At 39.9% G+C, this 14,522-nt stretch overlaps 2 protein-coding genes and 1 long non-coding RNA gene across 6 annotated transcripts in view; 1 reads left to right on the top strand and 2 right to left on the bottom strand.

Annotated features, from left to right (window-relative positions):
- Positions 1-3,514: 3,514 nt before the first annotated feature.
- On the bottom strand, positions 3,515-10,807 carry LOC148426760 (ferroportin-like). Its single transcript, XM_088409836.1, has 8 exons — positions 10,666-10,807; positions 10,504-10,571; positions 9,326-9,485; positions 8,903-9,018; positions 8,609-8,735; positions 8,281-8,535; positions 5,662-6,336; positions 3,515-4,022 (listed from the first exon to the last, which is right to left on the bottom strand). The coding sequence occupies exons 1-8, from the start codon at positions 10,766-10,768 to the stop codon at positions 3,763-3,765; spliced, it is 1,764 nt and encodes a 587-aa protein (XP_088265962.1). The 5' UTR covers positions 10,769-10,807; the 3' UTR covers positions 3,515-3,762.
- LOC148426759 (uncharacterized) lies at positions 10,096-14,140 on the top strand. Its single transcript, XR_015865018.1, has 3 exons — positions 10,096-10,554; positions 10,714-10,830; positions 13,501-14,140. It is a non-coding gene; the product is annotated as an uncharacterized LOC148426759 (long non-coding RNA).
- The window catches only part of LOC148426758 (sodium-dependent neutral amino acid transporter B(0)AT1-like), a 43,033-nt gene continuing 40,755 nt past the window's right edge, over positions 12,245-14,522 (bottom strand). For 3 of the 4 annotated variants that reach the window (XM_088409829.1, XM_088409830.1, XM_088409833.1), the window contains 6 exons: positions 14,098-14,226; positions 13,856-14,012; positions 13,471-13,675; positions 13,213-13,372; positions 12,806-12,968; positions 12,245-12,717 (listed from right to left, as the gene is read on the bottom strand). In XM_088409829.1, coding sequence (XP_088265955.1) covers positions 12,529-12,717; positions 12,806-12,968; positions 13,213-13,372; positions 13,471-13,675; positions 13,856-14,012; positions 14,098-14,226 — 1,003 coding nt within the window. In that variant the 3' untranslated portion in view covers positions 12,245-12,528. Of the gene's footprint in view, positions 12,718-12,805; positions 12,969-13,208; positions 13,373-13,470; positions 13,676-13,855; positions 14,013-14,097; positions 14,227-14,522 lie in introns of those variants that run through there. The other variant, XM_088409832.1, reaches the window with a different exon arrangement.

The raw sequence follows: 14,522 nt of genomic DNA, 5'->3' as shown, positions 1-14,522 counted from the left end.
TAAAGTTAGATGGATGTTGGCATAACAATGGGGTTTTAGTAATAAATAATGTTTAAGCATTTATTTCCAATCCGATTTCTTTCTTGGTAAAATGTGTAAAATGCGTGATATTTGTATTTGCTGACCATCTGTGGTGGCAACACAAAAAAGCTAAAGAAAAGAGAAAACACTAGAGTTAATGATATTAACAGTTGACTTAATGATTCTGGTAGTCACTAAGCTGAAGTGTCAACACAATTTCCTGGCCCTCACCTTCAATGTTTGAAATTTAATAACAGTACCCATAATAACAATGGAATAGTGCTCATTTGTGGTAAATCAATAACAGCGGAACTTGCTCTAAGTACATTGCATCATCTTTTCGAGGACAGTAAGATCCATGGAAGGCTACATACAAATAGTATAGACTTACCAGGGACATTCATTTTTCCCATATGACCATTTTCTCTATTAGAGTTTTATTGATTTGTCCGCAGTCAAGAGCGAACGCTTGACTGGGTCCTTGCAAGGCCATTCACTTGTGCCAGCATCCCAAACGTGTTGACTCAACAAAGTGCCACATTAAGAAGGTTTTGTGGTTCTGTTCACTTTTGTTTCTCTTAGACATTTCCCATTTTGGTTGTTTTGGCCAAAATGGACCTCCCCCAGCATACATACGCACAAACAAACTCTACCCCATGCACTCCCAATTTAGCAGCAATGAGGAAATTACAACAGAATACGAATGAAATAAAATGACAAAAAGATATTAAAAATTAAAAAATACATCAATGAAATTCTTTGTCCTTCTTTCTTTCCTCAAGAAGACTTCAATGACATTCTTTTACAGTTCATCTGTGCGCTTCAGTTCCAACCAGAAAATCTTCTCTGTCGTGTGTTTTAATCCGCTTTAAAAAAGCCCGAGAATGACCGCTCTTCAGAAGTACAGGACACAGGATTGTCACAGTCAAACAGCAAAGCTTACTTGACCTGCACAGCGCTACCTCCCATGCTGAGGATCCAAACACATTGCATGTCAAGTTCAACATGAGGCTTTATAGATGGCCTAACTGTCGCCACCTTGTGTTCTGATTGGCTATTGCAACTGTCTATTAACTATGTTTCCGTCCACTCACAGTGCACAGACTCTCGCAACTGTTGATTGTGGAGGCCTCGGGCAGATTTCATACAGCCTGGCGACACCAGTTAGCTGAATTTTGATTGCATAAAAACTCTAGTCTCAAACTACAACACTGGAGGGAACGTAACCAAAATGGATATAATATGACACAAATGATGTGGCACAATTTGGAACATATTAAGACAGGATTTTGAATTATATGGAATTACAATGAAGCATTTAGAATCATGTGAGAAGACATTGAATGATGTGGAATCATGAACAATCTTTCTTTTTTGCTTTTATTTTGGATTTTAGAGTAATAATAATAATAATAATAATAAGTACAGTAGTAGTATTACGGGTGAGCGGATTAATTGGTAAAAAAGAGTGAAAATGAAAAAAAAAAGAGATTTCAATTTTGAAAAACGACATGTGGTAGGGATAAGCTGACATTTATAGTTGTAGCGATCGGAATTGGTCAGAAAATGTGGACGTCAGAGAGGAAAAACAAAATGCATATTACATGGTTTGCTTTTATTTCGAAATGTTGAATGTTTGCATGACCATTAAATTATTTGATCTCAGGGACATTTAGCTTAAGAGGTATGACAGTATAATATCCAAAGGAGACAATAGGGGTGGCTGGAGTTGAATATCCACAAATGGCTTTGTACAATTTGCTCCTACGTGCTCCTTTCCTAGTTTCTCACTGAGGCAGTTTCAGTGTGCTACCACTGACCCAGTTTCTAAAGTAAACGAATCTCAAAGCGAGAATGCCTAAAGTCAGAATTGTTAGTGTGTGCACGTTAATCAGGGAATAGGATGAAAAGCAACAGGGATGCTGTATGCCTGCAGCAAGAGGAGGAGGTAGTGATGAAAGTGCATTTTGCTTGTTACACTTTTTCCCTGATACACAAATGTATCAACCTCTGGATGTTACCTTACTGTTTGCATGATGATAAACACGGACAGTTTTGTATCATTCCGTATTACACGCATTACACCCATTCCGATTTCCTATCTTACAGACGAGAACTGTTTTGAAATGTCTGCAAAACAGTAGGTACATGAATCTGCATTGTTATTAGAGAAGCTGACACAACGGACTTTTCAGCAATCACACTTATTAAAACACTTTAACAAATTATGAAAAAGTTGACAAAACGATGTGTGACCCTTTTTCTTTCTTAAGACGGCTTGACGAGTTTCATTCAGTCCATAGACGTGTGCTTGAATAAGCCAGCATGGATGTACCCAGGTGGGAGGGAGAAAAAGCGAAGGGCAAGAAAATCCCAATCAAGATGATCAGCAAACAATCTCCAAAGACCTCCATTTCAAACAAAATTGAATGGTCCCAAGATGTCTACCCGTGGAAGAGTAACAAGGATGTTTGAACAATTGACGAGGAGATAGGAGAGGACGTCCGGGTCTTAAATGGGAGGAGCCATTTGGCGTTCAGATAGTGATGATGACTTTCAGGGCTTTTCGAGGTTCTATTGTGTTGGTACTTGATTATGGAAGTTTTAATTAGTGGTCAGGATTAATTGGCTAAGCCAATGTGGCTCCCTTTATTTAGCTTTTGACTAAACCTTTGTCATATTTATCGTTATAAAATACACATTACAACTGTTGGGAGGGAATTTCATTTAAATATTTATTATTCATTGTTATGATATCAGTCTAAAATAAACAATGACAACACACATGATATATAGCAGACACAAGAAAATGATACAAATAGATTGCAGAGGTGTTGCCGGTTGTGGGATGTACTCGGAGGCAATATGAAAACATGGAACAGCAGAAAAACAATTCCAAGTGATGTATATACTGTACGCCTGACTGTTTTCTTGCTCTTTGTTGAGGTGAGGTCATCTTGAGTATATTTGAAAGATGAAAGTGTGATTGAACATTGCCAGTAGGTTAAAACAAAAAACGTAATATGTGTAATTTATACAAAACAGATTGGAGAAATGTTTTGTGTTCTATACCACTGAGGGGCATGCTTATTTGGTGTTGTGTGTTTGCATGAGACCTGCACAGGAAAATTAATTAGGTCAAAGAAAAGCATTGTCCATTAAAAATGGAGCTGCCCTTCTTACTTTTATCTCATCTTTATTTCATTTGATCTCATTTGTAATTCCCTTTATTTTCCTTTACTGGAAACATTTGGAATATATCCAAGTGGGTGGATCAGTAAGGTCTATAATATATCTCTTTTATCTAAGTCCATCAGTGTTTTCCTCACAACAGCGGTTCGTTTGTACTTGCAAGTTAAAAAAAAAAAAAAAAAGTCACCATCCATCCACTTTCATAGAGAGAGCTTTAAAAGGTTCATTGAACGCTTTGCAGTAATCCTATGGGGTTTAGGAAGTCCTGTTGTAAATTCCACTAGGACATCTACCCTGGAGGTTTCATCGCTGCATTTATAGAGGCCATTCATATTCATGATCTTCCATGCTATTGCACCTGAGTTCTGGTTTGCTGCTTTATCGCCTGCAGGTAGTAAGCAGCTGAGGTGAGACAGACTCTGGCCGTGGTGTGCTGAAATGAATGGCTAAGTCACGGAGCAGGAAGGAGACATTCATTTCACATGGTCAGAGTGGACTCAGCGCCGGTAAAGCATCCCATGCTTGCATTTGCGGGCCTTCTCTCCCCTTTTAGGTGTCCAGGCGCCGTTTTCGTTTGGCTTTGTGCGCATACAGGAAGTACATAGTGTGTCCAGTGGTGATGAAGAGCACAGAAATGAGAACTAGGATGCCAAAATGCTGTGGCTGTGGAGCAGAGATGACCATTATGAAGTGGAGCAGGTCCATCAGGTAATTCATAGAGCTCTGCACCCCATTTACAACACCTCGCTCGGACTCACAGATGTTTTCCTGCAACAGCTGGGTGACTGTCAGGTCAAAGGACCACAAACCTGCAACACAAGTGACACCTGGCTTGAAAAAAAATGACCAGGGAAGCCATTAATTTCAAGTCGCAAGAGTATTCTGTACATCTAAATGATCACTTGCTCAAAGATAGCCAAAACTGTACTCACATATTCTGCCTTTACAAATACGGTGCAATTTTGATTGACAGTTTCAGGATTGTTCTAAATTGCCTCTATTATTGTGGTTGTAGTTTCAGTGGCATAGAATTATGCTACATCATGTACTGAATAATAAAGAGTGGAATTTTGGATACCGTGATAGGGTACACGAGAGAGTGAGAAATAATAGGAATCTAGGGGTGTCAGTTTAAGATATGAATTGTGATCACTTAATCGCAGTTATAGTTAAACCATTATTATTTTTTTAAATCTAATTAATCTAATTTCAATCTACAACTTTATGATTTCTGTATGCTGCTTGGATCTTTTTTTTTTTTTTTAATGCGTCGGGCTTCTTGTGCTTGCATTTGTGGGTTGTAAAACCAGTCACAGCCGGTCACACCATGAAGTGGACACTGATTGGCTGTCACTGTGTTTGACCTAAACTGATGGGTGCCTGTTATGGGTTGGAAGGTAGGTTCAGCAGCAGAAGGAGGCTGTGAAAATGGGAGAGCATATGAAAGATGTCGGTCTGATGAATGGTAGATTTCCCTCTAAAAATGTCCCAACAGCCCCTTTGATAAACATAGAGTGATATGCATTCTTTGTACGTAGTATGTAAATTTGCTGCTTACCGCAGAAGCTGCTCAAGTTTAGCATACCACATAAATGCGATGCACCCAGCTGAAATCTGCAGCCACAGCTAGTGATATCAACAAAAACGCTAATGCAGCGAGCCATATTCTGACATTTCGCATTTGAGTAAGTCAGTGATGGCCAGGATGAATCATGTTTTATTTTAATGTTAACTTTGAATTATTTGGCGATTGACAAAAGAAAACAGCACATTCCTCCTGATGGCCAGAACTCTCGGTTGCAATCAGCATTTGGGACTTGTATCAAATACAGCAGCAGCAGGTAAATGAGTACAACTGCATTTGTTCAAAAATTTAATGGCAAAAGCCACTTTTTTGTTCATGTATATCAATGCCGTGATCTGCCACAATAATACAATGTATATAAAAAGGTAAAAAAAACAAAAAAACTTTGGTTGATGGTTTTTCTCAGAAATCTTTAGGTGTGATTAAGAATAGATTAACTAGATCAGTTAATAAGAGATCTCAATTAATCTCAGTATTCTTTTTTTTTTTAATCCCTTGACAATGGAAAATGTGTTGAGACCGAACAAACCCTAGGCTAGTTGTATTTGTAAGTTTTTCATTTTCCATTTCTCATTCCCATAGAGACGATAAAATTGGGTGTTTGGTCACTAGATATAAGTGAGTAAGTAGCTATGGCCACAATTACAGATCTGCTTCCAAAACTCATATCCTTTTCAATCCAGCTGCCTAATAATGTTGCTTTTCAGCGTAGTTGAGAGAGCTTTTTTGTATTTAACCAAAATATTTGGAAGAGAGGTTGAAGATGAAGTTGAGGATAAAAATGCGCTCACTGTTGACGGTACGGCGTAAAAGTAACTGAGCTCTACTGAACGCCGAGTTTTGTTTTAAGCGTGTCCGCTCACCGATGCGTGCCGTGATGACCCCCAAGAACAAGAGGATAATGGAGATGTAAGACTCTGGTGCGCTACCGGAGGGCACGTTGTCAAAAAGCACGGTGTTATTTGTCCAGTGGATGGAGGAGCGGTCGGGTAGAAGTGGTTGATTGCTCCCTCCCCTCAGAGGGGACGTGTGTTTTTGTCTTTGGCTCGCCATCCCTCCAAGCTCCGAGGAGGAGTTCGAAGTAAAGTAGGGCATGAGCGCACTAAGATCCATGGGACTACCCGGGGCAAACACGGAGCACACGCACAGGAGCAAGCACCCCAGGTGGAGGCAGCTGGAGATGATGCCAGTGTTGATCAGACCGTATGTCTTTCTCAGCCTCGTAAACATGACTGTGCCCATCAGCCCCGTGATGGCCGATACGCCCATCAGCAAACTAAGGAGGGATCCGCTTATGCCCTGAGTGTAGGCGTAGCCGGTGGTGATGCAGTCAAAGCCCAGTACGGTGGTGTAGAGGAACGCCAGGCCCATTCCCGCGAGGAAGACTGGCTGCTGGTAGTAGGACCTCCATCCATCCTTGCAGGTGCTCACCAGCCAACGAAACCTCCGGAAGCACAGCGGGAGATAGGTGATTTCTTTTAGGTGAAGGCTTGCGTCACTGTTGCCCTCTGCTAGAGGCTGATCAACTTGACCTTGACCTGATGACAAATAAGTCAGTCAGACGGTATGTAGAGAGAATGTTTATGCAATGAAAATGGACCAATAAGGTGCTGCATTATTTTCAAAGTTCAATATAGTACCATACAATTCCTTTTCACAAAGAAGAATTAGACATACGTATCTAATGCTATTAGTTGGCAAGTTTCTTGATGTGCGCTTACCTCTGCTTTTCTCATTTTAACCACAAAATGTATTTTTACATTTTCTTTGGTCCAAAAATTCAATCTCACGTTATGTACTTTTTTTCCAAGTGTTTTGCTAGAGGAGGGTCTAAAACTGGCTGGTGCCAAATGAGTCACAGAAACCACTCAAGTAAGGAACTAAAGTACTAAAGTAATCGATTAATATAATAGTAAAATAATTGGTTATTCTAGTACCTAATAACTTAAGGTATTCATTTACTTTTGTACCACCAATTTTGAGACCCTCCTTTAGCCAGCCACTGTAAAAAATAAATAAATAAATAAATAAATACCTGGGATTATTGATTTAAAAAAATGTGAAATTGGGATTGAATGATTTAAACAGCCAGGTTGTAACCGAAAAAATCTTTTGAATAGCCATATGTTCTATGTCCACAAACGTAAAAAAAATAACTTAGATTGACAATCGGCTCTTGCTGCTGAAGTCAGATGGCAGCCATCCTGCATTTCCGTTGTTACTGACAACTTCCTTTATATTTTTTGTTAACAACACTGTTATCGTTCTATGCCAAGATCCCTGTATGGAGTTTTGAGAGCCTCGTAGAGAGCGTACCACTGCTTGTATTGACCATTCAGAATATACAGCAACTCCAGTTCTCGAGGGCTGCAATCCTATGGCGCAAGATCGCTGTCAAAATGACATATGCTTGTTTCACCATTCGTATGAGCACAACTCTCAATTAGCTCATCAGCAAGTTCTGCAGGATCTTGACAATTATCTTAATCCTTTCAATCAGGTGCGTTTGAGAGAGAAGAATAGAAAATGTAGGCTGTAGGATTGTGGTAATAATGCTTTCTTAACCACTACATCGTGGCACACACTTACTCTGAGATCATGTAAATTTGATGGAACAGTGAAAACCCAGACATCATCAGCACAGCCATTTTTATTGAAAACCTTTCAGTTATCCCATTTTTTATATTATTTTCATTTTATTTTATTTTTTTGCCACAGTTGGAAGACATAGTGGTGAAATTTGTGTGTTTAAGTGCTGTAAATGCTATAAAACATCAGGGGTATTTTACTAGGCTTTCTATATCGCTGATTTCACTTATTGCAATGATTGTCTGGTATTATTGTTCTGCCTTGCTGGAGGTCTGTATCCTTTTCGAGGAGTCTATTTTGATTTATTTCAGCAACTCTGTTTGTTTGTTTATTTATTTACTCCGCTTTTTATTTTCTCTGGTTCCTCCCACATTCCCAGAAATGTGCAGGGTATGTAAATTGGGCACTCCAAACTGCCCTTAGCTGTTTGTGGGTGTGAATGGTCATTAGTCTTTTGCAACCAGTTCTGGGTATACCCTGTCTGCTGCCCAAAGACAATTGGGATAGGCACCAGTAATCCCGTGACCCTTGTGAGGACAAGCGGTTAAGAAAATGAATGGGTTTATTAATTTGATCACATGAAACATGTGTCAAAATACTTGGGATCTCAACATGAGCCGCAAATGTTTTTACTCTTTCTTCTCTCATCATTTGCTTTTAGCTGACCTCTTTCACGGAGTCTAAAATTTAGACAGTGAACCAAACAAATCGGGCAACATTTTAGACTCTAAATGTAGCTTATTTTGTTTGGTTCACTGTGCATCCTGTATGTATGTACGGTATCTGAAGAATTTGAGATATCACATATGATACATTGTCGCTGGCTGCAAACATACAGTCGGAGGTGATTCATGCATACATGCATACATACATGTGAAATTCCACCATCATACCTTGTGATCCTCTCCTGTCCATGCCCTGCAGATCGGCCTGGTCCACCTCCATCGTTGGTGGTTTGATGGAAAGAGCGGGGACAATGCGGTACACCCGCGACAAGAAGAAGAACTCCACTACGAGAGACACGAGGTTCCATCCCAGGATGAAGCCGCACCCAACTACGTTGGATGCCAACGTCATGACCTGTCCCACCGCGAGCGGGGCCAGGATGTTAGTCACCTGATCTATCCGCCTCATGGTGGCATTCATTCCTTTCGTCAGGATGAAAGAGACCGAGGTCAATGCGCTTGCTTGTCCGCCGTGGCCGCGTTCAAGTCGTCTTACCAGCTAGGTGGCCGCGGTTGTAGCCGGTGATGACTATGATCCAATCCCGCTGGATGGCAATGGTCAGCGCAGTACTTGCAAGATTTGCCACATCTGCCAGGACGATCACCACCGTATAACAAACCACCTTGTGTAAGTTTTGCGATGCAACATGTTATTATGGAAGCACAGATGGAATGAAGCCACAAGCTCACAGCACAAAGGGGAATAACAGCAACAGCAATAATCACAGCCATTATCCTGTTATTGAATATGAGTGAATGGAAATGCTCTCATCATATTGGGTGTACTCACAGTAAGCCAGCCGTCCCAGATCTGTTCAATCCTTTGCTTATATGAGAAGACCAACATAAGCACAATGCTACAAATTGTCACTGAGATGTTCTGGATGAAAAGAGATGCATGCGCAACTGAAATAAGACAAAAGAAAAACAGACTCTCAGATCCTGGATGATATTTTCATTTATGAAATCTAACCTAAACCAGATGTCAGTGACTGTGAACCGTGTGCCTCGCTGCTTTTGAGTGTAGAAATCAAATCAGGAAGTGATTTACACTCGAGACGCCGGAAGGGGAATGCAATTTACCACATGGCGGGACGGCAAACCAGCACACGGCCCCGATTCGATTGAGATGCACTGATTTATCACCCGCTTGTCTGATGCACAGTAATGCATGCTAAAATTCGCAGGTAGGTGTGAAATTGCCACCGCATACCTTTATTCCTGGGATTGCGGTCAACCCAGTCTCCGATCAAAGCTCCGAGCAGGAGCACCGAGCCAGCCACCACCAAGCCGAACACTGCAGTCAGGAGCAAGTTACGTCCGTACAGCTCAATCAGGAACACAGAGATGGCAAAGTGCCACATTCGGTCACCCTGATTAGCACAAGAGAAACAAATGTTGTCAGCAGTCATAGCTTATGTCCGTTAGGATGAGGACATGAAAATTTTAACTGTAAAAGTGGTTCCCTCTGCATATATGTGGTATTGATTATTGGGTCATCTTTTATATTAATTTCTAAAATTGGTGGACCAACCAAGACTCCAAAATTCCTATTTTCAAGACTGGTTCAGCCTTGTTTTTGTGCCGAGATTAGTATACTGGACCGACTTTTGCAATTTGGGAGACCACTGTGGGCATTACGGATCAAGACCATGGGCATTTTATATCACAAGCCTCTGGCTGGTGACAGCAGGTAGACTATACTTTAGACCGGGTGAAACCAGGTCTAAGATATGGCGTAGGTGGTGTAATGCAATTTGAGGCTAGGTTTAGTGTTTACATACATTATGCCCCTATGGAGCTCCGCTTGCATCTTCTGCCCGTTTCTAACTGTCAAGCTGAAACTAGTCAAGCGCACATGTGCACAGGTTTATGCCATGCACCCGACTTGTACTGGGCGCAAAGAAATAGCTTGTGGTTTGTAAATAATGATATAACATAAAATGGAAATTGAATGCTTGCAAAATTTTAGGCCTGTGTTCTCACAAGTTAAGCCAGTGACGCATCTGGCCATTGCAAGCATTTGCTGTGCATGAGGAGTACATGTCAACACTTTGATACGTGAAAAAAATAAAAGCTACTGTTCTTACTGTTGCTTGGTACTGCCTTATGCTTTGTAAGTAAATTTGATTTACTGTAGCATCTCTTAGAATGCAAAAAATGCTTCTCTGCATGGATAAATTGCAGAAAACTGAACATTACACGTAATACAAGAAAAAAACAGTAAACTCCAATAGAAGTGTATCCCACAATTTGGAGGCAACGGCCTGCAAACCTGCATAACTACTATGTTGCAATACATTTTACAACAAAAAACTAACCTGTTTCTGTCCATGTTTTTGTGTGTATGTGTGTGCGTGTGTGTCTGTGTCTGCAGGAGATGATTCTTACCCACATTGACAAAGCTCCACTGACATAGATGAGAAACTTGGGACCCTTGAGGTAGATAAGCGCTGAACCTTATAAAAATGCATAAAAATGGAATGGAGGTACTCTATATCAAACATATTTATTTGGACAATATATTCCGTTTGTCTTCAAAGATTAGCTCACCTGGTATGCTTCTAGCTTTCTTGTCTCTTGCATTTCTGATGTCATCAGGCTCGAACTCCACCACAACGCCACCACATTGGGAGGAATCGGCTCGCTGGGACATTGCCTGTGGAAGGTGGAAGATTTTGTTGAAAAGTTTGAAGTTGACATCTTCCCAAAGATGTAGTAAGTCTTCGTACATATAAATTATTTTCATATCAGGATGGAACCAAAAAACCCAAGTTATTTTCTATGGAACTTGGTCAAAAAACATAAGTGCCACTGCTGTCGAACAAATGCAGCCTTTAGCTCTGCTCAATTCAAAGGTAGCAGACTCACCTCGTTTCCGATGTTACACTTGATGCTTGCTGCTGTTTCTTGATGATATATGTTGTGCCATGTATCCTACATTGGGATGCTCGTTTTTCCTGAGAGCTGGAATCCAAGCTGTAGTAGTCTGAAAGGCTTAATAGCATCCCAGTGCTCAAGTGCACCATTGTATGAAAGTGCCAGAAAAGCAGAACAGGCAGTGGGACAACAAAGGCAGCCAGCATATTCCATAGCACGTGACAGTAACGAGGACAATGTCATCGTCCGCCCACTCCACAAAAAGGACAACTGTGTGACTGCTCTGACTCAAAAAGGACACACGATATATGGATGTGTGTAACTTTAACGGTATGTTATGTAGCGACATCTTTCAAATTTCATTCATTTAATAAAGGTTTTAGGATTGCGACGGTCGGACCCAGATTCCCTTGGCCACATTTGCATTAGGCCACTGTGAACAAACCAGTCGTTGACACAAAACCTGGGGACGAGATGGGCAAAAGCGGTTGGCTGTGATTGGCCATATGTTTAAATTGTCAAATTTCTGCCATTAAATTATCACTCTGAAAGACACATCTTCAAGACCGGCTTGGTGGGGAATGGTCTGTCAAACTGGCAAATGTGTGCGGCAAATGAGTGAATCTCAAAAAAAGAAAAAAAGATCCTACTTGGAGGTCAACATTATAGCTTATTTTGAAGGACTTTGATAAGCAAGCATGAAACTCATTTGAGTAGGATTCTTTGAGCCTCTGGAGCCTCAGTTCGATGTTTTCATTATATTAATTTACTGGCTGGCTCTTAGCATTTTTTTTCTGTGCATCTGAGATATACTATTATAAATTCATGTCTAGAGTTTTTAATGAGAGGCTTGCCTTCATTTATTATTCAGCTGAATTGTTAAATTTATACCACAAGGAGTATAACAATAAATTTAAGTGGGCAATCTCTGCAGGGTGCTTGGCCTGAGATGATCAAGTCCCTGTAAACCTGTCTCAAGACTTTATTTCTGACTAATGTATACATTCCCCCTGGCATTTAAATAAATTAAAAGGTACTATGCATTGCTATTTAAAGAAGCAAACAAATGAGTTGTTTATACTTTAAGGCTGATTCTCTCACTTTCATTAAAATCAATAAATCATGACAAATTGTAAAGATTCCCCCCAAAACTAAAACAAAATGTGCCAAAACGCCAAAATGTGGGTTGAATTTGTACACATTTAAAAAAAGAAAAGAAAAGAAACACCACAAGCTGGTAATAGGACTTCACATTTTAACACAAATTGCAGAAACATTACAAGATTAACGATTCAAATGGTTGCTGAAAATAATCACATAAATAACAGTAATTCTTAACGGCAAGCCATTGTATTCACACACATTCACATAAAAAACAATGTACACTTAACAAATCTCTATACTGTCCCCTTCTGGACACATACTGTAGGTACAACATTATAAAGCACTACTGTATGGTAGTAGAATATGAATGCATAACGGTGCGAACAATAGGCGCACGTATTGTTTTTTTTTTGTAATTAGATTAAGACAAAGTTACGTCAGTGATAATTTGGGCTTGTCATCTATTTCAATGCTGAGCTGTGACTTCTTTGTCGTCTTTGCCCTTAAACATTTGAAGAGTGCAATGAAAGGTACAGCAATAGTGGGGATTCCTGCCAGGATAAAGATAATCACATAGATCCAGGGTGGATAATTCTTCTCCTCCAGAGTTGGGAATTTTTCCTGAAAACAGAATTGATCATTAATGAGTTACAGATGCTGTAAAAGGTTCTTATTAGTAATATTTCCAGAAAGATGTGGGTAAACGTACATATTCGGGATCCCAGGCTTTATAAAAGATCTTTTCAGAAATTTTAGTGATGAAGTAAAAGATTAGGATGAAGATCATAATGAGGGGACTGATGAATCTCCATGTTGCCTGCCAGAAAATGTTTGGTTTGTGTCCAATCATGAACTCGATGTCCTCACTGAACCTTGGCACACAAATAAAAATAAAAAAGTGATTTGGATATTAATATCATACAAAGTACACATAAATTTTACACACACATAAAGATTATTTAATAAAAAAAAACATTGCATGAAACATGCAACATATCGATATTTTCTAAGGTTTAACTACATTATTTGATGAGTGAAAATGACAGCTATTGAAGTCAAAAATCCATTTTACAAGGGCTCGCAATGAATACATAAAAAAGAAAGTATTTTAATTACCTGTCTATCCCATAAATGTAAACCACTGAAATCATCTCACAGAAGCCAATGACCAGCAGTGGGATTGATCCTCCGTAAGTGTCAAATAAAGACAGCCAATAGTTCCCAGAGCCTTGGACAAAAATTAGGCCCACCAGACAGCAGACCACACATGTCACGCCTGAGGAAAATGTAAAAAAAAAAAAAAAAACGTAAGGATTTTATTAAAAAAAAAAAAAAAATCACAAAGTAAATTGGTGGAATGAGTTTGTGAGCTACCGGTAATGGCTTCTTTGGGCCATTTTTTAGGAAAAACCTTGAGGTCTTGCAGAGGCACCACAACACCTTCAATGTTCCCAAACATAGACGACAGGCCGAGGCTGAAGAGCATGACGAAGAAGAGGACAGACCACAGTGGGGAGAAGGGCATCTTTGTAATGGACTCCGTGAACACGATGAAAGCCAAACCAGTGCCTTCAACTCCCTAAAAGAAGAAACAGACACAACAGCAAGTATGAAGCTGTGATCTTCAAACACACTGAAGCCTCCAAGGTATAATGTGACCGTTTGAAGGACGTTGACTGGAATTTATTTTAACATTTCATATTTGACTTAAGAGGTTCCATTGTAGTTTTATATAGTAAAACGGTAGTTGAATTGTTACCTCACTAAGAAATGTTTTTAAATCACAGAAGCCCAGTTGCAACCCTTGAAGAACATCGGGGTATGTTGCATTGAGATGGTGCAAGGCCTCGGTGTAGTTGCTTTCGGTGATAGTTCCCTCAGGAAGGTCAAATGTATTCAGTAGCATCAGGATGTTTCTTAAATGTTAAATAGATATGCATTACACAAAGGCTTGCTGAAATAATGTAATGTACATATAAGAATGTAATGAATAATAATCACTCATTAATGCAGGTGTCAAATTGTTGCGTTGCCCTGAAGCCGATGACTGTATAGATGACCGTAGCAGCAAACACAGATGTGATGCCATTAATGATAGAGATGATCACCGCATCCTGTTCACAGTTGTTACTGTAAGCATATACACACATACAAGATGAGGCTGGTATCCGTGGCTGGTTGTAAATCTTTCGTTGCCATGTACGAGAATTGTCATCTTTAAAAATACGTACAGTGTGTGCCAACCATGAGAATTCTCATTAAATACGTTTTGTCTTTTTTTTTGAGAGGGTAGCTGACACCCTCGACTAATGATTATTTTAATATTAAGCCGATTGAGCAATGCAGTAATGAACTGTGACCATTGGATGGCAGTGTTGCTCAAGTTGAGGATGAAAGCCAAACATACTACACATACATTACATACT

The sequence above is a fragment of the Hippichthys cyanospilos genome, chromosome 3, assembly GCF_059441005.1.
Source record: "Hippichthys cyanospilos isolate Australia breed blue-spotted pipefish chromosome 3, RoL_Hcya_1.0, whole genome shotgun sequence".
Lineage (NCBI taxonomy): Eukaryota > Metazoa > Chordata > Actinopteri > Syngnathiformes > Syngnathidae > Hippichthys > Hippichthys cyanospilos.
Note: the sequence above shows the minus strand (reverse complement) of the source record. Positions and strands in the feature narration are given on the sequence as shown.